The sequence below is a fragment of the Vulpes vulpes genome, chromosome 16 (genome assembly GCF_048418805.1).
Source record: "Vulpes vulpes isolate BD-2025 chromosome 16, VulVul3, whole genome shotgun sequence".
NCBI classification, from domain to species: domain Eukaryota; kingdom Metazoa; phylum Chordata; class Mammalia; order Carnivora; family Canidae; genus Vulpes; species Vulpes vulpes.
The window spans coordinates 91,563,702-91,589,718 of NC_132795.1; the positions used below are offsets into that span (position 1 = coordinate 91,563,702).

The 26,017-nt window shown below is 36.1% G+C and overlaps 1 protein-coding gene across 7 annotated transcripts in view; it reads right to left on the reverse strand.

Annotated features, from left to right (window-relative positions):
• Window positions 1-26,017, reverse strand: part of WDPCP (WD repeat containing planar cell polarity effector) — a 448,174-nt gene that overhangs the window by 144,871 nt on the left and 277,286 nt on the right. For all 7 annotated transcript variants that reach the window (XM_072743082.1, XM_025992718.2, XM_072743081.1 and 4 more), the window contains one exon: window positions 6,085-6,187. In XM_072743082.1, coding sequence (XP_072599183.1) covers window positions 6,085-6,187 — 103 coding nt within the window. The remainder of the gene's footprint in view (window positions 1-6,084; window positions 6,188-26,017) is intronic.

A 26,017-nucleotide genomic window follows, 5' to 3' on the forward strand; every position in this document is an offset into this window, starting at 1 on the left:
TCCTACCCCCCATTTATGCTCTCTCAGTCTCTCTCTGAAATACAAAAATAAATAAAAATCTTTAAAAAACAGTATCTATTTTCCTTAAAGTATTCCAAACAACAGAAGAGAAAGGAAAACTTCCACATATATTCTACAAGACTGGCATACCTCAATACCAAAGCCAAAGACACTAAAAAAAAAGAGAAAACTATAGGCCAATAACCCTCATGAACAAAGATACATAAACCCTTCACAAAATATCAGCAAACAACATTCAATGACATTAAAAGGATCATTCATTACAAGTAAGTGGGCTTTATTCCGGAAAGGCAAAGATGGTTCAATATTTGCAAACCATCCAATTTGCCAAACCACATTAATAAAATGAAGGATAAAAATCACAAGATCATTTCAATAGATGTTAAAAAAAAAAGAGCATTTGACAAAATTCAACATCTATCTCTGACAAAAGCTCTCAATAAACTGGCTTTACAGGGAATATGACACCACATAATATAAGCCATATATGAGAAATCCACAGCTAATATCATATTTAATGGTGAAATGCTGAGAGCTTTTCCTCTAAGAGCTCAAGTAAGACCAGGATGTCCATTCTCACCACTTTCGCTGAACTGTGGAAGTCACAACCACAGCAATCAGACACGAAAAAGAAATCAGAGGCATTCATGTTAATAAGGAATAAGTTAAAATGTCGCGATTTGCAGATGATATGATACGATACATAGAAAACTCTAAAAACTGCCTCAAAAGCCCACTAGGAATGATAAATAAATTCAGTAAAGTTTCAGTACACAAAATTAATATACAGAAATGAGTTGAGTTTCTATACACTAATAATGAAGTGGCAGAGAAATAAAAAAAAAACATTCCATTCACAGTATCACTTAAAAAAATACCTAAGAAGAAACTTAATCAAGGAGGTGAAAGACTTGTATTCTGAAAACTATAAAACGCTGATGAAAGAAATTGAAGACACAGAAAAATGGAGATATTCTATGATTATGGATTGGAAAAACCAGTATTGTTAAAATGTCCATAATACCCAAAGTAATCTGTAGTTTCATTGCAATCCCTTATTTATACCAATAGCTTTTCCCCCCACAGAACTAGAATAATCAAATATTGGTATGGAACAACAAAAGATCCTGAATAGGCAAAGCAATCGTGATATATATTACAATCCCAGATTTCAAGATACACAATAAAGCTGTAGTAATCAAAAACAGTATGGTACTGACACAGAAACAGACACATAGATCCATGACACAGATCAGACAATTCAGAAATAAACCCACACTTACAAGGTGAATTAATCTTCAGAATTTACAATGGAGAAAAGACAGTCTCTTCAACAAATGGTGCTAGGAAAACTGGACAGCTACATGCAACACAAACTGGACTACTTTCTTATACCATACAAAAAAAAAAAAGCTCAAATTGGATTAAAGACTTAAATGTTAAACCTAAAACCATAAAACCTTAGAAGAAAACGTAATAATTTCTTTGACAGCAGACTTAGCAGTATCTTCTAGACCTGTCTCCTCAGGCAAGGAAACAAAAGCAAAAATAAACTATTGAGACCACACCAAAATTCAAAGCGACTGCTTTTTCCTCTAAGAAAAGTGAAACAAGTCATCCACAAAACAAAAAGCAACCTTCTGAATGGGATTAGATATTTGCAATGATCCATCTGATAAGCAGTTAATATTCAAAATATATTAAGAATGTGTACAAAAAAATGTGTACAACCCACCACCAAAAAACTTACCAATCTAGTTTAAAAAAATGAAAGAGTACCTACCTGAAGACATTTTCCCCAAAAAGACAAACATATGGTCAATAGGTACATGAAACAGAGCTCAACATTTGCAGAAATATGCAAAATCAAAACCACAACGAGATACCACTTTATACCTGTCAGAAAGGCTCTATTCAAAATGACAAGATATAAGTGTTGTCAAGGATGTGGAGCTAAAGGTACTTTTATCTATTGTAAATTGGTAGAGCACTGTGGAAAGCCATGTGGATGTTTCTCAGAAAATTAAAAAACAAAACAAAACAAAAAACCATATGATCCAGTAATTCCACTACTGGGTATTTACCCAAAGAAAATGAAAACACTAATCTGAAAATATATATGTACCCCTATATGTGGCAGCATTATTTATAATAGCCAAGATAGGGAAATAACCCAAGAGTCCATCAATAGATTAATGGATAAAGAAAATGTAACACACACACACACACACACACACACACACACTCTCTCTCTCTCTCTCTCTCTCTCTCTCTCCACCATAAAAAAGAGTAAGATCTTGCTATTTGAGGCAGCATGGATGGACCTAAGGATATTATGCTAAGTGAAATGAGTCAGACATAGATAAATACACAGAATCTAAAAAAACAAACAAAAGCAGAAACAGACCCGTAATTATAGAGAAAAACTGAGGGCTGCCAGAGGGGACATGGGGGGGAGGATGGGTAAATTAATGAAGGGGAAGTGGAAGATACAGGCTTCCAGTTACAGAATGAAGAAGTCATGAGGTGAAAGGTACAGTATAGGGAATCTAGTCAGTGGTACTAGAATAGCATATGGTGACCTAGGATAGCTACACTTGTGAACATGAAATAGGATATAAACTTGTGGTATAACTATGCTGTACAGTTGAAACTAATGTAATATTGTGTGTCAACTATACTTCAATTAAAAAAAAACACTGAGATATTTGTGCAAGTACAAAGAGACCAATGAAATAAAGAGCCTAGGAACATATATTTATATATGTATGTGTGTGTGTGTCACATATGCCAAATATTAATGTTTAGCCATCACAATGGCTAAAATGCACGAGAGACGATATCATGCACCAGTGAGCATGGAGCAAGCTGTACTGTTATGGACTGCTGGTGAGAAGACAAATGGTTACAGCTCCTTAGGAAAACTGGAAATAGCTACTGTCAGGGAGCAGATTTTCCCACCTAAGCTATGCATCTTTGGGATATGGAGAAAGGGGAACCCTCTTGCACTGGTGGGTTGGTGAGAATGCAAACTGGTGTAGCCACTCTAGAAAACAGGATGGAAATTTCTCAAAAAATTGAACACAGAACTACCAGCAATCACACTACTAGACATTTGCCTGAAGAATAAAAAAAATACTTCTTCAAAGGGATACATGCACCCCGATACTTATAATGGCATTATCAACAGCCAAATTATGGAAGAAACCCAAATGTTCCTCAACTGATGAATGGGTAAAGATGAATGGGTGTGTATGTATGTATGTATGTATGTATACATGTGTACATATATACATACATACAATGGAATATTACTCAGCCTTAAAAAAGAATGAAATCTAATATTAAATCACTGTATGTTAGCTGGAATTTAAATAAAAACTTTTTTAAAAAGAATATATAAATTTGATTCAAAAAATGTCTCTTTGGCATATTGATTATTCTGAGCTGGTATGTTTAAAGAAACTGTAGATATTAGAAGATCTATGAAACCTAAGTTTCCATGTATAAGGGAAACCTCCATTTATAAGGGTGTCTCCCTTGGTATCAGGAAGAGGGGGATTACCCTTACATGTCTAGAAACTGTTATCAGTGGAAAAGGCATGAATTTAAATCTGCATGACAACTTCAGTCTTGTTTACTATGCTTTTTATGGTACCCTCCATAACTAATCCTCTACCTGCAAATCTTCTTTTGTCTTTAGATGGAGATGGTATTTAAGCTGGTGGCTTCAGCTGTTTTGGTGAGATATTCAGTTTTCCTGGGTTAAACCTTGTTTCATTTTCCATTAATCAGTCTTTTTTTTTTCTTGGATCTTTTTAAAAATTTGAATATAATTAGCTAACATATAGTATATCGTTAGTTTCTCTATTAATCAGTCTTACATAAATTTTTTAGTTCAGGTGGAAAGACCTTAAAGGACAGAGGATAATTTTTTTCTTTTCCCACACTACTGAAGTTGAACATATGAATATATCCTTTGTCCCAGCAAATCCACTTTAAGCACATACCCACCAGATCCATGTGTACATCATAAAGTTGAGTGAAAGGAGCCAAATACCAAAGAATAATATATATTCCACTTATTTAAAATTTGAAAGAATGGTAAAACTAATTTATAGTGTTATAAGTAAAGATAGTTGGGCCAGGATGTAGTATCTTAAGGTAGATATGAGAGGGCTTGTGTGGTCCTGGTAATGTATGTTACTTGGTCTGGGTAATGGTTATGAGAATGTATTTACTTTGTGAAAATCTGTTGAGTCACATTTATGATTTATGTGCTCTTCTGTATGTATGTTATACCAGAATAAAAAATTTAAAAAATTTTCAAATTGTTCAGATTATTATCACTTAACTTTTCCTTTGGCAACTCTTGCTTTTAGTTATGTTGATGGCTTGCATCAAAGAACACTCTTGAAAGCCAAAAACTTAATTATTTTCTGCTTTCAGAAAAGCATGAGAAAGCAGATTTGAACTAAATTGAAGGAATCTGAGAGAAAATTAGCTTTCCCCAGAATAATGTGGGCTGTATGGAAGAACCAGACATGGCACCTGGGTGGCTCAGTCTGTTAAGCGTCTGCCTTCAGCTCAGGTCATGATTTCAGGGTCTTACGATCAAGTTCTTCATTGGGCTCCCTGCTTTGCAGGGAGTCTGCTTCTCCATCTACCCTTGTCGCCTGCTTGTGATCTCTCACTTTCTCATGCTCTCTCTCTCAAAGAAATAAAATCTTTAATTTTTTTTAATAACTAGACAGAAACTACAATGAACAAATTAGAGATTCTTTCCTAATTCCTTTTCTAATTTTGAGTGGGAGTTACGCCAGTTTCCAAAATAAAAGTGGAGTAGAACATTCATCTGAATGTTCACCTCTTGATAAGTACAAAGATGGTATCTTTGTCAAGGGAGAGTAATCAAGGTCAAAGGGTAAAGCCTGAAAGAAAGGCTAAAAAGTGGGGAGGATCGGGGTTTCAATGAAGAAAGATATTTGCTAGAAATGAAGTAGGGCTCAAAAAGGGTCCTTGGCTAGGAAGTATCAGCTGGCTACAGTAATCTAATCAAACCATTCACAGCACATGGAAAGCATTCTGGTGAAAAGTGGAGTTTTTCTTCATTTTCGGGAAATTTTGTGATAATTTTTTCACAATCCTTTTTACCCTTAGTAACTTTAAATAGCGTTAAGATGCAAAACCCCCATCATTAGAAGCTGACAATTGCTCTTTTTGGTGCAAACAGCATTATAAAAACAAAGATGATCAATCATTGGGGAGACTTGTTATAATAATTTGAAGTAAACTTACAAGGTATAAATCTTCTTTGTTTATTAGGAGTTCCACAGGGAAATGAATTCTTTTACAATTCTGAAGATCCTTTGCCTAATCCAGGAATAGTAAAAGCCAGAAAGAATGGGAATTGGGATGTCCAGAGATCAGTAATACCAGATTTAGTCACATCAGACAAACTTAAGTTTAGGAAATGGAAGCTAATGTTGATATTACAGTAGTTTTAAAAACTATAATTTTTAAATATAAAATTTTGAAGGAACCTGTAGATTAAATTTAGGTTTCTGATTGGTCTTCTTTGGAAGACTATGCTGTAAAATGACTAGTAGCTTCTAAATGAGAACAAATTACCTATAAAACCTAAAATCCCATGTGAAATACTTTTTTTTTCCATGTGAAATACTTTGATATAGGACAGAATTCTTTTGAGATATGACATGTTTATGTGTATAATTATAAAAGTTCCTGTGTTGGCTAATATTAATAAGAGCACTTATGATAATAAACTCTTCCTCAAAAATTTTATGAAAAGAACGGTGTCCTTTTAACTTTTTGCTAAATGGTGATTAATCAGTGATTATTAATTTTTATATCACCAAAATTCCCACTTATATATGCATATTGTATTATTTACCAGCCGTAATTCTTTTTTAAAAGTCACTTTCTTTACAAAGAAAGTAATTCAAATTAACCAGCCATGTCCTACAAACATAAATATAAATGATACTCAGTAAGTATTGATTGAAACAAAAAGTAGTTAAAGAAAACAGCATTAATTCTTACCAACTCCAGAGGTTATTGATTCCGCATCAATATCACTAGCTCTTTTTCTTGCCACTTCAGCTAGTGCCAATTCACCCTTATCTAGTGCAAAGTAATGGATGTCCTTTGGAAATAAAGCAAAATAAAAGATTAATCCAAATGAATCTTGGTCATAGTTACAAAGATTTTGAACAAAAGAGCTTACTGTTCAGATTACAAATCAGACATGACTGAGGAGTATTTTTTTTGTTTTAATTCTCTTAGTTTTCTTTACCAATATAAGCAAATTTTCTTGAATAGTAGATTATAACTATATGCAATAGCATTATTTAAATAAGTTATTTTAATTCCTAAGGGAAAAATGCAAGTTTTTAAACTAAATGTTTGACATAGTTTTGTCAGGAAAAAAAACTTCTATTGCTATGTTCTTTGGTGAGATTTTAATATCTGAGATGACTTCAAAATTCAATTGTATATTATATTATGATAAACATTTTATAAGAAATACTACTGCACAAATTTGACATTTGTGTGTCTGGCATATACTACTTTGTTAACATTATTACTATGATCTTGAACTCATACAGTCAAAAGATAATCAGTGCTAACTACATGTCAGGTACTGTTCAGGAATGTAGAGATCAGTTGTGATTCCATGTCTCAAGAAGCTGTGAGCCCAGATGAGGAGACAGACCATTGTGAACAATGGTTAATTACATAATGTATGATAGGTTTTATAACAGATACTTGCATAAATATTTGCTGTGCAGGTAAAGAGAAGGAACTGATCCTTGATCTGAATCTTGAAGGACAAATAAAAGTTATGCTAGGAGGGAAAATAGAGAAAAAGTAACATAATTGGTATCTGGTGCATATATGTATAGAAGATTTAAAAAACACAGCTCTGGGATCCCTGGGTGGCGCAGCGGTTTGGTGCCTGCCTTTGGCCCAGGGCACGATCCTGGAGACCCGGGATCGAATCCCACATCGGGCTCCCGGTGCATGGAGCTTGCTTCTCCTTCTGCCTGTGTCTCTGCCTCTCTCTCTCTGTAACTATCATAAATAAATAAATTTAAAAAAATAAAAAATAAAAAAAATAAAAAACACAGCTCTGTTAGATAATGGCATATCTTTAAATACAGAGGAGTCTTGGATGTGTGGGAGAAAGCAGTATAAAATAATACTAAAGTAGGTATAGCCATTAAAAAGGATTTTGAACTATTTTTGGTGTGAAAAAGATTGCTGGGATATTGTAATAAAAATGGAAAAAGAAGGGGCACTTGGGTTGCTCAGCTATTTAAGTGTCTGACTCTTAATTTCAGCACAAGTCATCTCAGGATCATGAGATCGAGCCCCACATTAGGGTCCCTGCTCAGTGCGGAGTCTACTTGAGATTCTCTTTCCTTATCCTTCTTTCTCTAGAATAAATACATCTTTTTAAAAAATGGAAAAAGAATACAGCCAGTTTACCATGAAGAAATATAAATGCCCTATACTCATGAAAGATAATTCACTTTGTTAATATTCAAATAAATGCAAATTGAAAAAGACATAATTTCAAATTGTTTGTTTTTAAAAATTCAGAATATTTATTGGTTGCAGAGACTTCCAGGGAAGATGGCAGAGTAGGAGGTTCATAAGCTTAACTCATCCCATGGATTCAACTAGGTAATACCTACATCAGTGTAAATAATCCAGAAAATGACCCAAAGGCTGACAGATCAAACTCTCTACAGGTAAATACAGAGAAGAAGCCACATCAAAGAGGGCAGGAAAGGTGGAGATGCTGTCAGGAGCCAAATGGACCCACGGAACTCTCCCCTGGAGGGATACTGCAGATGTGGAGAGGAGAGAGCAACAGACCCCATATCAGGCATACCAGGCATCCTAGGCATGGGAGACACATGGGGAAGACAAATCCTCATAACGCTTGGCTTTGAAAACCAGAAGGGCCTAACTTCACAAGTTCTTAAAAATCAGTGGGATGTAACACCTGGAACTTTAAAAATCAGTGGCCTCAGTTCTGGAAGAGCTGGGAGGACAACAGGAAACAGACTTTCTGCCCTTAATCTTTTTTACTATAAACAGTCCCACTGAGTTATGACATATAAGCAGCAGTTTGAAAAATGCCTGGGGAATAAGGGGAATGAGATTTATTTACTAATCTCAGAGCATGTGCTGGAGGGGCAGGGATCTTTGGGAGGCTTCTCCAAGAACAAAATAGCTTCTGGGCAACATTTCACTCCCTTGCCCTCCAGCCTAAATACATGGATACCTGCAGGAACCAGCACAGCACCAACATGTTTCACTTAGCTTACTAACAGTGCACCCTGCCCTGTTGCACTTCTGCCAATCTGCATCCCTAACCCCACCAGTCTTGGCAAGTTTTCCCAGGTGGCTGCAGGTTTTCTCCCTCAGCAGACTAGTGAAGACCATGCTGGCACCACATGCCCCACCCCTACATTCTACTGTAGACTTTCTCCCTCTAGTATGTCCGTGGCAGGAGCTCATCCAAAGCGGTGCCACAAGACTGGCAGTGTGCAAGGAGCCCTGACAAGGGTGAGCACCACTCCAAAGTGACTCCTACCCAAGGTAGAAGGTAAGATAACCCCCTACTCCAGCCCACCTATGGCACCAGCAGTGGGCTGAAGGGAGACATCAACTCTAGCTATAGGCCCCACCCACCAGCAAAAGCTCAAAGGCCAACACAGGGGCCAACTTTGCAGTTTTGTGCTACTGCATCTCTGGTAAATGCCTGGTCTGACTCAACTTATGCCCACCATGGCCCCAGAATGGCCCATTTTCAAAATAGTGACCAAATTCTGCACACAAAAGGCAAAGAGAGCCACTGTAGATGACAAAGCTAAAGGCAAATGCAGCTCAGCCATACAGAACTGCACATGCAACCCATATAGGAGACATCCCTGAAGCGCTGAGTTCTGTGAACTTGGAACATTGCACTGCAAGGCACTCTTCTTCATAGGCCACTACTTTTCTTTTTTTCTTTTAAGATTTATTTATTTATTTGAAAGAGAGCACATAGGGTGCAGAGGGGCAGAAAGAGAGGGAGAAAGAGATTCCCAAACAGACTCCCTGCTGAGCACAAAGCCCCGCTCAATCTCACAACCCTGAGATCACAACCTGAGCTGAAACCAAGAGTAGATGCTTAACCAAATGAGCCACCCAGGCTTCCCTAAGGCCACTACTTTTAAGAGCAAGAGATATGGCAGACTTCCCTAAAATAAAAAAGGACACAGAGTTACACAAAGTGAGGAGACAGAGGACTATGTCCCAAATGAAAGAACAAGACAAGATCACAGCTAGACAGCTAAATGAAATGGAGATAAGTAATATACCTGATAGAGAATTTTAAGTAATGGCTATAAAGATACTAGACTTGAGGAAAAAGTAGAGGAACTCAGTGATACCCTCAAGAAAGGGACAGAAAACATAAAAAAGAGCTAATCAGAGATGACAAAAAATACACTAGATGCAATAAATAGCAGACTAGAGGAAGTGGAAGAACAGATCAGGGACTTGCAGGAGAGAGTAATGGAAAACAATCAAGCTAACTGGACAGAGAAAAAAATAAAAATGAAAACAGATTAAGGGAATTCAGCAATACCATCAAACATAACATTTACATTATAGAGACCCCAGAGGAGAAGAGAGAGAAAAGGGGTTGAAATTCTATTTCAAGAAATCATAGCTGGAAACTCCCCAAATCTGTGGAAGGAAACAGAAATGCAGATCCAGGAGGTACAGAGATGCCCCAAAAATTAACCCAAAGAAGTCTACACCAAGACATAGTAATTAAAATGGCAAAAAGCCAGCAAAAGGGGAATTTTAAAAGCAGCAAGAGAAAAGAAAACAGTTACATACAAGGGAAATCCTATAAGACTATCAGCAGATTCTGCAGCAGAAATTTGTAGGCTAGAAAAGAGCGGCATGATATATTCAAAGGACTGAAAGAAAAAACCTGCAGCCAAGAATACTCTATCCAGCATAGAAATCACTTATAATAGAAAGAGAGAGAGCATTTCCCAAACAAAAGTTAAAGGAATTCATCACCACTAAACCAGCCCTATAAGAAATGTTAAAGGGGACTCTGAGCAGAAAGGGAAGATCACAGGCAAGAGAAAGAAAAGAAGCAAAAAGGCACTAAAATTAAATATACCTGTAAAAATCACTCAGGGGGCTCACAGAATAAAAGGATATAAAGTAGGCCACCATATACATAAAACAGGGCTGGGAAAGGAGTAAAAATTTAGTGCTAAAAGAATGGCTTCAAATTTAAGTGACCATCACCTAAACATAGACTGATAATATACAGAAGATGTTATATATAAACCTAATGGTCACCACAAATAAAAAATTGGTAATATACAAAAAATAAAGAGAAATGAATCCAAGTATATCACAAAGAAAGGCAGCAAATCATGAGAGAACAGAGCAAGAGAACAAAGGAAGAGAGAACTACAAAGACAACCATAAAACAAGTAATACAAAGGCAATAAGTACATACCTGTCAATAGTCACTTTGAATGTAAATGGACAGAATACTCCAATCAAAAGACAGTGTGAAAAAAATAAACAAAAGACAGGGTGAAGGAATGGAAAAGAAAAATAAGGCCCATTTATATGCTGCCCAAAAGGGACCCATTTTAGACCTAAAGACACATGTAGACTGAAAGTACAGTAAAGATGGAAAAGCACTTCTACAAAAGGATGTGAAAAGAAAGGCATGGTAGGAAAACGTATGCTGGAAAAAATAGGCTTTAAATCAAAGACTAATAAAGGAAAAAGGACACTATATAACGATAAAGGAAACAATCCAAAAAAGAAAGTATAATAATTGTAAATATTTACACATCTAACATGGCAGCACCCAAATACATAAAGCAGCTAATAACAAACATAAAGGAAATAGTCAATAGTGATACAATAATGGTAGGGTACTTTAGCACCCAACTTACATCAATGGATAAATCATCCACACAGAAAATCAAAGAAACAGTGGCTTTAAATGATACACTGGATCAAATGGATCTAACCAGATGGATCTAGACCAGATCTACTCAGAACATTTCATCCTAGAATAGCAGAAAACCACTTGTTTCAAATGCACATGGATTATCATCCAGAATGGATCACAAGTGAGGCCCCAAAACAAGTTTCAACAAATTCAAAAAGATTAAAGTTATACTATGCATTTTTTCTGACCACAGTGTTAGCACACCAGAAATCAAACACAAGAAATAATCTGTAGAGAACACAAATACATGGAGGTTAAATAACATGCTATCAACCAATGAATAGGTCAATCAGAATACCAAAGAGGAAATAAAAAGTTACATGGAGACAAATGAAAATGAAAACACAATGGTCTAAAGTCTTTGAGATGAAGCAAAAGCTATTCTAAGAGGGCAGTTTATAGCAATACAGACCTCACTCAAGATGCAAGAAAATCTTAAATAAATAACCTAACCTTACATCTAATACAACTAGAAAAAGAAGAACAAACAAAATTCCAAACCAGCTGAAGGAAGAAAATAATAAAGATTCGAGCAGAAATAAATGAAATAGAAACAAAAAAGAAGAAAGAAGAAAGAAGAAGAAGAAAAGGATAACCAGGTCAATGAAATCAGGACCTGGTTCTTTGAAAAGATCAACAAAATTGATAACTTTTACCTAGACTCATTAAAAAAGAGAGGTGGGGGGGGGGCTCAAATAAATAAAACCATAAGTGAAAGAGGAGAAATAACAACCAATACCAAAGAAACAGAATTATAAGAAAACATTATGAAAAATTATATGCCAACAAATTGGGCAATCTAGAAGAAATAGGTAAGTTCCTAAAAACACATAATCTTCCCAAACTCACTCAGGAACAAACAGAAAATTTGAACAGACCAATTACCAGCAATGAAAATAGAATCCGTAATCAAAAAACTCTGCAAACAAAAAATCCAGGACCAGACAGCTTCACAGGTGAATTCTACCAAACATTTTAAGAAGAGTTTTATATATTCTTTCAAACTATTCCAAAAAGAGAAGAGGAAGGAAAGCTTCTAGATTCACTTATGAGACTCCCACTACCCTGTTACCAAAGTCCGATAAAGACACTACAAAAAAGGGAATTGCAGGCCAATATCTCTGGTGAACACAGATGGAAAAATACTTAACAAAATGTCACCAAACCAAATCTAACAATACATTAAAAAAGTCATTCACCTTGGTCAAGTGGAATTCATTTTTGGGATGCAACATTGGTTCAATATTTGCAAATCAATCAATGTGATACGACACACCAAAAGAAAGGATAAAAACCACATGATTATTAGATACAGAAAGAGCATTTGACAAAGTATAACATCCATTCATGATAAAAACCTCAACAGAGTAGGTTTAGGGTGAACATACCTCAACATAATAAGGCCATATATAAAAAACCCAAAGTTAACATCATATTCAATGGTGAAAAACTGAGAGCTTTTCTGTTAAGATCAGGAATTAGACAAGGATGTCCAGTGCCTCTACTTTTGTTCAGCATAGTACTGGAAGTCCTAACCACAGCAACCAGACAAGAAAAAGGAATAAAAGGTATCTAAATTGGTAAGGAAGAAGTAAAACTTGGACAATTCGCAGATGACATGATACTATATACAGAAAACCCTAAATACTCTACAAAATAAACTACTAGAAATAATAAATGAATCTGCAAAGTCACAGGGTACAAAACCAATATACATAGAAATGATGCATTTCTCTATACTAATAATGTAGTAGCAGAAGGAGAAATTAAGAAAAATACTCCATTTGCAACTGCAGCCCAAAGCTGAATACCTAGGAATAGATTTAACCAAAGAGGTAAATGACCTGTATTCTAAAACATTAATGAAAGAAACTGAAGATGACACAAACAAATGGGAAGGTATTTTATGCTCATGGAGTAGAAGAATCAGTATTGTTAAAATGTCTATATTACCCCTCCACAAAGCCATCTACAGATTTATTGCAATACTTTTCAAAATACCAACAGCATCTTTCACAGAACTAGAACAAGTAATCCTAAAATAAGTATGGAACCACAAAAGACTCTGAATAGCCAAAGCAATCTTGAAAAAGAAGAACAAAACTGGAGGTATCACAATTCCAGATTTCATCAAAACTGTCTGTAAGAATCAAAACATTATGGTACTGGTACAACAACATAGATCCATGGAACAGAATGGAGCACCCAGAAATAAACCGATGTTTATAGGATCAGTTAATCTTCAACAAAGGACGCAAGAATATGCAATTGGGAAAAGACAGTCTCTTTAACAAATAGTATTGGGAAAACTAGACAGCAATCTGAAACAGAAAGAAACTGGACCACTTTCTCATATTATATATAAAAATAAATTCAAAATGTATTAAAGACCTGAATGTGAGACTAGAAACCATAAAAATCCTAGAAGAGACAACAGGCAGTAATTTCTCTGGTAGCTGTAGCAAGTTTTCTAAGTATATCTCCTGAGGCAAGGAAAACAAAAGCAAATATAAACCATAGGGATTACAACAAAATGAAAAACTTCTGCACAGCAAAGGAAACAATCAACAAAACTAAAAGACAACCTAATGAATGGGAGAAGATATTTGCAAATCATATATCTGATAATAGGTTAGTATTCAAATATATAAAGATCTTATACAACTCAACACCAAAACCTACAAATAATCCAATTTAAAACAGGGTAGATGACATGAACATGCAGTATTCCAAAGAAGACATACAGATGGCCCACAGACACATGAAAAGATGCTTAACACCACTCATCATCAGGGAAATGCAAATGAAAACCACAATCACCTCACATCTGTCAGAATGTCTAAACATGTGTTGGTGAAGATGTGGAGAAAAAGGAATCCTCTTACACTATTGGTGGGAATACAATCTAGTTCAGCAACTGTGGAAAAACAGTATGGAGGTTCCTCAAAAATTTAAAAATACAACTACCCTATAATCCAGCAATCCCAATACTGGGCATTTATCCAAAGAATGCAAAAACAAATTCAAAGGGATGCATACATCTCTATCTTTATTGCAGCATTATTTACAATAGCTAAGATACAGAGGGAGCCCACGTATCCATCGACTGATGAACGGATACAGAAAATATGTACACATACACAATAGAATAATATTCAGCCATAAAAAATAATGAAATCTTGCCATTTGCAATGACATGGATGGAGCTATAGAGTATAAGGGTAAGTGAAATAAGTCAGAGAAAGAGAAATATCTTATGATTTCACTCATGTGGGAATTTAAGAAACAAAACAAATGAACAAAAAAATAAAGAGACAAACCAAGAAACAGACTCGTAACTACAGAAAACAAACTGATGGTTACTAGAGTGGAGGTGTACCGGAGGGTTCATGAAATAGGTGAAGGGGATTAAGAGTACACTTGTCATAATGTGCACCTGTAATGAACAGAATTGCTGAATCACTATATTGTGCACCTGAAACTGATATAACACTGTATGTTAACTGTACTAGAATTAAATTATTAAAAGGAATATTTACTGGTTGCACAGTTTGGGAGAACTAGACACCTACATTTACTGGAATATAAGACTTTATAGAACAGGGGTCCGTTAAGTATGACCCATGGGTCAAATATAGCCTACCTTTTGTATAGTCCTCAAGTTAAAAATAGTTTTTACATTTTTAAGTGGTTGGAAGAATTGTGCTTACCATTCTTACTTAACTAAGTGGCTTTGTAATTAGATTATGCTACAGACTTAAAAATATTTCAACCTAAAACTGCCAGGCAAAATAGTACTTATATTGTAATAAAGTAATTTCAATGATAACTATCATTTTTTGACTTGCAAGTAATGTCAGGCTGTTATACATTTCGTGAACTGTGAAGAAATAAAATGAGATCTCCATTCTACATAAATTCTTGCAGCAATATATTTTCTGATTTCAGTCCACAGTAGTGTTTTTCAACCTTGATGCAAGTGCAACAGAAATTTCCATATTCCGGTGTTTATGCAACTCGGATATTTTAATTGAAAGTGATTAATCTGTAATAAAATGACAAGCTAAATGGCATTCTTTAAGTCTTTTAGTTAATATAACTCTAACAATGTCTTCTAGTTGGTGAATATGCTCAATTAAAACCATATGTCCATGGATTGACATTAGTAGGTAGCAGTACCTATCCAGGAGGAAAGAAATTTTTAAAAGTGAAATACATAAAATCTCATCAGGGATCAGCATTAACAGATGAACATTTTGCAATAGCTTTTTTTTTTTTTAAATAAGGAACACCAACTTTCAGCCCTAATTTAAGTGATATGTTATTCCTCCAAGAGAGAATTCCATTATTTATATTTGTAGATTTGTATTATCAAAACTTCTCAATTATTGTATTTCTAATTTAGTTAATAAAGATTAATAGAAGTTTGTGGTTTTTGTTATATGCTAGCGCTTATAGAATAACCTCAATTTTGCTTGTTGGTCTACAAGCCTATAATATTTACTATATGGACCTTTTCAGGAAAAGTTTGTTTATTCTGCATCTTAACAATGTATTAGAATTGAAAACTTGCCTATAAAATACTTTGGAAAATCTTAAGGAAATGATGTGACAATGTATGTCCAAAGATTGGCAATGACCGCATTACTTGTAACAATGAAAAACTGGAAGCAATTTCACTGTACGTCCATTGAAATATTATTCAATGAAGAAATCTGTAATAATATAAAAATATACATAACTATATTCAATTAGTTAATTCTATTCAAGACTTTTACATCCATGTTCTTAAGAAAAGTCAATAACTTTACTTGGGCTCAACAGCTAATAAGGCCTGACTGCTATTAAGGTTATCCTAGCCTTATAAAATAAGTTAGGTGGGTTTTTTCTATTTTCTCTTCTCTGGCAAAATTTGTATGATTCTTCACTGGAAATAAACAAAAGATATACAATTTATTATTTATTTATTTATTTATTTATTTATTTATTTTATTTTTTTTTTTTTTAAAGATTTGATTTATTTATTCATGAGAGACACACACAGAGAGAGGCAGAGATACAGGCAGAGGGAGAAGCAGGCTCCATGCAGGGAGCCCGAAGTGGGACTTGATTCCAGGTCTCCAGGATCACGCCCTAGGCTGAAGGCAGCACTAAACCGCTGAGCCAACCGGGCTGCCCGATATACAATAAATTTATGAAGAAATTACCAACCATTATTGACCAACATAAATAAACACCTGATTAAAATATAGGCACACCTGCTTATGGCTGAAAAGACTGTATATGATAAAGATCAATTCTGACCACAAATCTGTAAAGACTAGTGAAATTATAATTAAAATCACCTCAGAGGTTTCCATGAAATTTAACAAGTTGATTTAAAAATTCTTATGTCGGGACACCTGGGTGGCTCAGCGGTTGACCCTCTGCTTTCGGCTCAGGGCATGATCCCAGGGTCCTGGGATCAAGTCCGACATGAGGCTCCCTGCAGGGAGCCTGCTTCTCCCTCTGCCTGTGTGTCTCTCATGAATAAATAAATAAAACTTAAAAAAAAGAGTATCAAAGACATACCCTAAATTAAGGCTATATATAGCACTGTTATGCAGACATATAAACCAAAGAGAAAGAATCACCCCCATACAAATATAGTAACTTTTCACATAGTAACTTTGTGAGTTACTAACTCTAGTACATTATGTTTAGCAGTGATGTAAGTGTTAGCTATAAGATGTGTGGCTCACAAATTATTTCTGGAACATTTTCTCTGCCTTACTCTCTCATTTTTCCTTAATTGTATGATTTCTCTTTATTTTTTTAATTGTTATAAAGAATTGGGAGTCATTAATTTGAAGACAGTAAGCCTCAGCAGTTCTTAAGTTGTTATTACATCTGTACCATAAAGGTTTTCGTTCCTTAATCTGTTTAGAAACAGTCTATTTACTTTTGATACCCTTGTGAGTCTCCTTGCTATTCATATATCTGAATGTGGCCTTTACCAAAGTGTAGTAGAAAATATATCCCTTTAACTCCATGCTCCTCAGTTTGACATAGTTATGAACCTTTGGGTGTGATGCAAGACTCTTTAGGGTCTAATGTACAACATATCTATATCACTTGCCAATTGGCTATCCTCTAGCTTCACTTATTTTTTAACTTTTGGATAGTTTTAGTGTTGGCATTTAATTTAAATGTTAGATAAGTGTTCACGTATCTCTGGGAAATGGTCATATTCTAAATATCAAGAAAATAAAAGCCTCTTGGCTTTATATTTCATTTTCATGTCTTGTACCTGACTAGGTACATACTAGTACATACATGAATAAAGGATGTGGATCAAGCTGGTTGAGACTAACCCAGGCTAATGTACTGTTAAACCACCTATTAAGGCATTTCAGGAGGGCACCTCCAGGACTGCCATGTCCTTCTGCTCACCCTGAGCTCAATTTCAATCACTATTAATAAATAGTAATCAATAATTACTATTCATAATTATAGAATATTTATATGCCAGATGCAGAGGTGAATTTACCACAAAATTAATGAAACTTAAGTTTCACTGCCTCTCATTTGTACATAGCCTTTCCAGTACCAAATTTTGTATTTGAAATTTTAACTCTTTTCTTAAGAAATACTCCTCAAACTGTACAAGCTTCAAGCTCTATAAAACATGGATCCACCCCTGATACACAGCCATCAAGGTTCTCACAGTAGGTGGACTCTGTTACCACATGCTCTGTTTACAATCATGTGTCTTGGAGGCACAAGGCACAAGGAGACATTACAAGTTATATAGCCTTTTTTTGTTTTGTTTTGTTGATCTCTTTTTGGAAATTTATTGTATAAGATGAAAATGACATATGACAAGTCTAAATGGACACCATGGATGGCAACAGATTTGAAAAGTGTCATATTGATAAATCCCAAACGCCACCCAACTAGGGTTACCTCATTGGTTGATGGTTTTATTATTAAAGTGTCACTATCCTGGAAGCAAGTTTTCAGAAAAATACTCAGAAGAATAAACTACTTAGTTTTTGTCATTCTCAGTAACAATTTTATAATTTACCATTTGCCAAATTGACTTAGATTAGTATCATCATTTAGCACTATTAAGTGTAATTGGCTTTCACTGCACAAAAGATGACAAACACTGATAGTCTTTGGCCATCATCCAGGTTTAAATATTTACACATATCTTGTCTGTGTCATCTAAGATCAAAAATAAAGAACTTGCTGCTACTGGGTTCTTACTATCTTTCACAAATGACTTTTGAATGTACTACTGGAATGAATGTGCAAATTTACAACAAGATATTTAAAACTAAAATCTTGAATAGACTTTCATCTTTATTTTTTTTTAAATTTTATTTGTTTATTCATGAGACACAGAGAGAGAGAGAGGCAGAGACTCAGGCAGAGGGAGAAGCAGATTCCTTGCAGGGAGCCCGATTTGGGACTCAATCCCGGAACCCTGGGATCACGCCCTGAGCCGAAGGCAGATGCTCAACCACTGAGGTATCCAGGCGTCCTCTGTTATTTATTTCTATTATCTATTACAATAACATTTCAGGGACGCCTGGGTGGCTCAGTGGTTGAGCATTTGCTTTTGGCTCAGGTCGAGATCCCCGGATCCTGGGATCGAGTCTCGCATCGGGCTCCCTGCATAGAGCCTGCTTCTCCCTTTGCCTGTGTCTCTGCCCCTCTCTCTCTCTGTGTCTCTCCTGAATAAATAAAATCTTTTAAAACCAAAAAAACCAAAAAACCAATAACACTTCAAACCAGACAAATCAGATCAGTAAGTTTTAAGAATCAGGAATAAAATACCATTTGTGATAATGTGTTAGTGCTTTGAAGTTCTTTATTTGCAAATCTGAGGAAAATTAACTTTTAAGATAAGGAAACATACTAAATAATGTATCAAATAATTATATGGAAAAATATTTCAGTAATCAGCTCACATATATATATAAATCATCTTTCTTATATAAATCATCTTTTTTATATAAATGAGAACAATGAATAAATCATCTTTCTTATATAAATCAGAACAATGAATAATCATTTTAAATGTGAAACTATGTGGAAATAATTTATATATATATATTTACCAAATGAATTTAATTCCAGGGCACATATTTTTATTTTAGGAAAAGTTACTGGAAATTGTCTGTTTTTGAGGTTTTCATTGAACTCATAAATAAAACCTACTGCTTCCTTTCAGGAGTTAATATTTTTGACTTGTATCAATTTTCTTTGGGGCTACTGGACTATTTGTTTTTGTTTTAGTTTTTAATTTTATTTATTTATGATAGTCACACAGAGAGAGAGAGAGAGGCAGAGACACAGGCAGAGGGAGAAGCAGGCTCCATGCACCGGAGCCCGACGTGGGATTCCATCCCGGGTCTGGGCCAAAGGCAGGCGCTAAACCGCTGCGCCACCCAGGGATCCCCTACTGGACTATTTGAATTCATTTTTTCAGAATGTTATTTTTAGAGATTTATATTTCTGTAGAAAATTATTCATATTTTCATGTTAATTGCACTAATGCATATACACGCATACTTTGTATTATTGCATTTCACTTTATTGCACATCATAAATACTGCTTTTTTTTTTAAACTGAACATTTTGTGGTAACCCTGAATCAAGCAAGTTTATTGGCACCGTTTTTCCCACACTATTTACTCACTTTGGATCACTGTCATAGGTCAGTAATTCTCACAGTATTTTAAGCTTTCCATTATTACTGAATTTGTTAAAGTGACCTCTGATCAGTGATCTTTGATGTTACTATTGCTTGTTTTGGGGCACCATGAATTACACCCAAATCAGATAGTGAACTTAACTGATAATTGTGTGTGTTCTGATTGCTCCACTTATGGTGCGTTTTTTGGTCTCTTTCCATCTCCTTGGGCTCCCTATTCCCTGAGATACAAAAATATTGAAATTGGGCCAATTAATAATCCTAACAATGACCTCTAAGAGGTTCAAGTAAAAGGAAGAGCTTTCACTTTGAATCAAAGGCTAGAAATGATTAAACTAAGTGAGGAAGGCACATCAAAAGCTAGGACAGGCTGAAAACTAGGTTTCTGCACTAAAAAGTCAAGTTATAAATGCAAAGGTAAAGTTCTTGAAGGAAAAGAAAAGTGGTACTTCAGTGAACCCATGAATGACAAGAAAGCAAAACAGCCTTATGCTGATGTAAACAAACTTTAAGTGTCTACATAGAAGATTAAACCAGCCAGAGCTTCCCTTAAGCCAAAGCCTAATCCAGAGCAAGGCCCTAACTCTCTTCAATTCTGTGAAGGCTCAGAGAGGTCAATAAGCTGCAGAAGAAAAGTTTGAAGCTAGCAGAGTTGGTTCATGAGGTTTAAGAAGCCATCTTCATAAAATAAAAGTTCAAGATGAAGCAGCAAGTTACCCAGAAGATCTAGCTAAGATCATTAATGGAGGTGGCTATCCTAAACAACCGATTTTCAATATAGATGAAACAGCCTTCTGTTATTGGCAGATGCCATCCAGGACTTTCAGAGCTAGAGAGAAGTCAGTGCCTGGCTTCAAAGCTTCAAAGGACAGGCTGACCATCTTGTTAGGGGCTAATGCAACTGGTGACTTTAAGGTAAGCCAGTGCTCATTTGCCATTCTGAAAATCCTAGGCCCTTAAGAATCATGGTAAATCTACTTGCCTCTGCTCTAGGAATGGAACAACACAGACTGCATGAAAGCACCTTTCTTTACAACATAGTTTACTCAATTTTTATTTATTTATTTATTTATTTATTTATAAATTAATTTTTATTGGTGTTCAATTTACCAACATACAGAAAAACACCCAGTGCTCATCCCATCAAGTGTCCGCCTCAGTGCCCGTCACCCATTCCCCCTCACCCCCCGCCCTCCTCCCCTTCCACCACCCCTAGTTCTTTTCCCAGAGTTAGGAGTCTTTATGTTCTGTCTCCCTTCCTGATATTTCCCACACATTTCTTCTCCCTTCCTTTATATTCCCTTTCACTATTATTTATATTCCCCAAATGAATGAGAACATACACTGTTTGTCCTTCTCCAATTGACTTACTTCACTCAGCATAATACCCTCAGTTCCATCCACGTTGAAGCAAATGGTGGGTATTTGTCGTTTCTAATTGCTGAGTAATATTCCATTGTATACATAAACCACATCTTCTTTATCCATTCATCTTTCGATGGACACCGAGGCTCCTTCCACAGTTTGGCTATTGCTGCTAGAAACATCGGGGTGCAGGTGTCCCGGCGTTTCATTGCATCTGAATCATTGGGGTAAATCCCCAACAGTGCAATTGCTGGGTCGTAGGGCAGGTCTATTTTTAACTCTTTGAGGAACCTCCACACAGTTTTCCAGAGTGGCTGCACCAGTTCATATTCCCACCAACAGTGTAAGAGGGTTCCCTTTTCTCCGCATCCTCTCCAACATTTGTGGTTTCCTGCCTTGTTAATTTTCCCTATTCTCACTGGTGTGAGGTGGTATCTCATTGTGGTTTTGATTTGTATTTCCCTGATGGCAAGTGATGCAGAGCATTTTCTCATGTGCCTGTTGGCCATGTCCATGTCTTCCTCTGTGGGATTTCTCTTCATGTCTTTTGCCCATTTCATGATTGGATTGTTTGTTTCTTTGGTGTTGAGTTTAATAAGTTCTTTATAGATCTTGGAAACTAGCCCTTTAACTGATATGTCATTTGCAAATATCTTCTCCCATTCTGTAGGTTGTCTTTTAGTTTTGTTAACTGTATCCTTTGCTGTGCAAAAGCTTCTTATCTTGATGAAGTCCCAATAGTTCATTTTTGCTTTTGTTTCTTTTGCCTTTGTGGATGTATCTTGCAAGAAGTTAGTGTGGCCGAGTTCAAAAAGGGTGTTGCCTGTGTTCTCCTCTAGGATTTTGATGGAATCTTGTCTCACATTTAGATCTCTCATCCATTTTGAGTTTATCTTTGTGTATGGTGAAAGAAAGGGGTCCAGTTTCATTCTTCTGCATGTGGATGTCCAATTTTCCCAACACCATTTATTGAAGAGACTTTCTTCCAATGGATAGTCTTTCCTCCTTTATCGAATATTAGTTGACCATAAAGTTCAGGGTCCACTTCTGTGTTCTCTATTCTGTTCCATTGATCTATGTGTCTGTTTTTATGCCAGTACCACACTGTCTTGATGACCACAGCTTTGTAGTACAACCTGAAATCTGGCATTGTGATGCCCCCAGCTATGGTTTTCTTTTTTAAAATTCCCCTGGCTATTTGGGGTCTTTTCTCATTCCACACAAATCTTAAAATAATTTGTTCTAACTCTCTGAAGAAAGTCCATGGTATTTTGATAGGGATTGCATTAAACGTGTAAATTGCCCTGGGTAACATTGACATTTTTACAATATTCATTCTGCCAATCCATGAACATGGGATATTTTTCCATCTCTTTGTGTTTTCCTCAATTTCTTTCAGAAGTGTTCTATAGTTTTTAGGCTATAGATCCTTTACCTCTTTGGTTAGGTTTATTCCTAGGTATCTTATGATTTTGGGTGCAATTGTAAATGGGATTGACTCCTTAATTTCTCTTTCTTCAGTCTCATTGTTAGTGTATAGAAATGCCATTGATTTCTGGGCATTGATTTTGTATCCTGCCACGCTACCAAATTGCTGTATGAGTTCTAGCAATCTTGGGGTGGAGGCTTTTGGGTTTTCTATGGAGAGTATCATGTCATTGGCGAAGAAGGAGAGTTTGACTTCTTCTTTGCCAATTTGAATGCCTTTAATGTCTTTTTGTTGTCTGATTGCTGAGGCGAGGACTTCCAATACTATGTTGAATAGCAGTGGTGAGAGTGGACATCCCTGTCTTGTTCCTGATCTTAGGGGAAAGGCTCCCAGTGCTTCCCCATTGAGAATGATATTTGCTGTGGGCTTTTCGTAGATGGCTTTAAGATGGCGAGGAAAGTTCCCTCTATCCCAACACTCTGAAGGGTTTTGATCAGGAATGGATGCTGTATTTTGTCAAATGCTTTCTCTGCATCTAATGAGAGGATCATATGGTTCTTGGTTTTTCTCTTGCTGATATGATGAATCACATTGATGGTTTTATGAGTGTTGAACCAGCCTTGTGTCCGGGGATAAATCCTACTTGGTCATGGTGAATAATTTTCTTAATGTGTTGTTGGATCCTATTGGCTAGTATGTTGTTGAAAATTTTTGCATCCATGTTCATCAGGAATATTGGTCTGTAATTCTCCTTTTTGGGGGGGTCTTTGTCTGGTTTCGGAATTAAGGTGATGCTGGCCTCATAGAACGAATTTGGAAGTACTCCATCTCTTTCTATCCTTCCAAACAGCTTTAGTAGAATAGGTATGATTTCTTCTTTAAACGTTTGATAGAATTCCCCTGGGAAGCCATCTGGCCCTGGACTCTTGTGTCTTGGGAGGTTTTTTATGACTGCTTAAATTTCCTCCTTGGTTATTGGCCTGTTCAGGTTTTCTATTTCTTCCTGCTCCAGTTTTGGTAGTTTGTGGCTTTCCAGGAATGCGTCCATTTCTTCTAGATTGCCTAATTTATTGGCGTATAGCTGATCATAATATGTTTTTAAAATCGTTTGTATTTCCTTGGTGTTGGTAGTGATCTCTCCTTTCTCATTCATGATTTTATTAATTTGAGTCTTCTCTCTCTTCTTTTTAATAAGGTTGGCTAATGGTTTATCTATCTTATTAATTCTTTCAAAGAACCAACTCCTGGTTCTGTTGATCTGTTCCACAGTTCTTTTGGTCTCGATTTCATTTAGTTCTGCTCGAATTTTATAACTGTCTTCTTCTGCTGGGGGTGGGGTCCATTTGCTGCTTTTTCTCTAGTTCCTTTATGTGTAAGGTTAGCTTTTGTATTTGAGTTCTTTCCAGTTTTTGAATGGATGCATCTTCATTCTCATTAGTTTCCATGAATCTTTTTAATTCTTCCTTAATTTCCTGGTTGACCTTTTCATCTTTTAGCAGGATGGCCCTTAACCTCCACGTGTTTGTGGTCCTTCCAAACTTCTTGTGATTAAGTTCTAATTTCAAGGCATTATGGTCTGAGAATATACAGGGGACTATCCCGATCTTTTGGTATCGGTTCAGACCCGATTTGTGACCCAGTATATGGTCTATTCTGGAGAAAGTTCCATGTGCACTTGAGAAGAATGTGTATTCAGTTGAGTTTGGATGTAAAGTTCTGTAGATATCTGTGAAATCCATCTGGTCCAGTGTATCATTTAAAGCTCTCGTTTCTTTGGAGATGTTGTGCTTAGAAGACCTATCGAGGGTAGAAAGAGCTAGATTGAAGTCACCAAGTATAAGTGTATTATTATCAAAGTATTTCTTCGGTTTGGTTATTAATTGGTTTAAATATTTGGCAGCTCCCACATTCGGGGCATATATATTGAGGATTGTTAAGTCCTCTTGTTGGATCCTTTGAGTATGAGATAGTGTCCCTCTTCATCTCTCACTATAGTCTTCGGGGTAAATTTTAATTTATCTGACATGAGGATGGCTACCCCTGCTTTCTTTTGAGGACCATTTGAATGGTAAATGGTTCTCCAACCTTTAATTTTCAGGTTGTAGGTGTCCTTCTGTCTAAAATGAGTCTCTTGTAGACAGCAAATAGATGGGTCCTGCTTTTTTATCCAGTCTGAAACCCTGCGCCTTTTGATGGGGTCATTAAGCCCATTCACGTTCAGAGTTACTATTGACAGATATAAGTTTAGTGTCATCATGATATCTATTCAGTCCTTGGTTTTTGTGGATTGTTCCACTGAACTTCTTCTTAAAGGGTAATTTTAAGAGTCCCCCTTAAAATTTCTTGCAGAGCTGGTTTGGAGGTCACATATTCTTTCAGTTCCTGCCTGTCTTGGAAGCTCTTTATCTCTTCTTCCATTTTGAATGAGAGCCTTGCTGGATAAAGTATTCTTGGTTGCATGTTCTTCTCATTTAGGACCCTGAAGATATCCTGCCAGCCCTTTCTGGCCTGCCAGGTCTCTGTGGAGAGGTCTGCTGTTACCCTAATATTCCTCCCCATAAAAGTCAGGGACTTTTTTTCTCTTGCTGCTTTAAGGATCTTCTCCTTATCTTTGGAATTTGCAAGCTTCACTATTAAATGTCGAGGTTTTGAGTGGTTTTTATTGATTTTAGGGGGGGATCTCTCTATTTCCTGGATCTGAATGCCTGTTTCCCTTCCCAGATTCGGAAAGTTTTCAGCTAGTATTTGTTCAAATACATATTCTGGCCCTCTGGCCCTTTCGGCGCCCTCGGGAACCCCAATTAATCGTAGGTTTTTCTTCCTCAGGCTGTCATTTATTTCCCTTAATCTATCCTCATGGTCTCTTAATTGTCTGTCTCTTTTTTCCTCAGTTTCCCTCTTTGCCATCAACTTGTCTTCTATGTCACTCACTTGTTCTTCCACCTCGTTAACCCTCGTCGTTAGGACTTCTAGCTTGGATTGCATCTCATTCAATTGATTTTTAATTTCTGCCTGATTGGATCTAAATTCTGCAGTCATGAAGTCTCTTGAGTCCTTTATGGTTTTTTCTAGAGCCACCAGTAGCTGTATAATAGTGCTTCTGAATTGGCTTTCTGACATTGAATTGTAATCCAGATTTTGTAACTCTGTGGGAGAGAGGACTGTTTCTGATTCTTTTTTTTGAGGTGAGGTTTTCCTTCTAGTCATTTTGCTCAGTGCAGAGTGGCCAGAAACAAGTTGTATTCGGAAAAGGAGAAAAAGAGAGAGAAGGAAAGAAAAGAGAAAAAGAAAAAAGAGAAAGAAGAAAAACAGAAAGGGAAAAAAGAGAAGAAAAAGAGAAAGAAAAAGAAAGAAAGGAGAAAAAAAGGGGGTGGGGTGGGGGAAGCAATCAGAAATCAAGAAGAAAGAAAGAAAAAAAAAA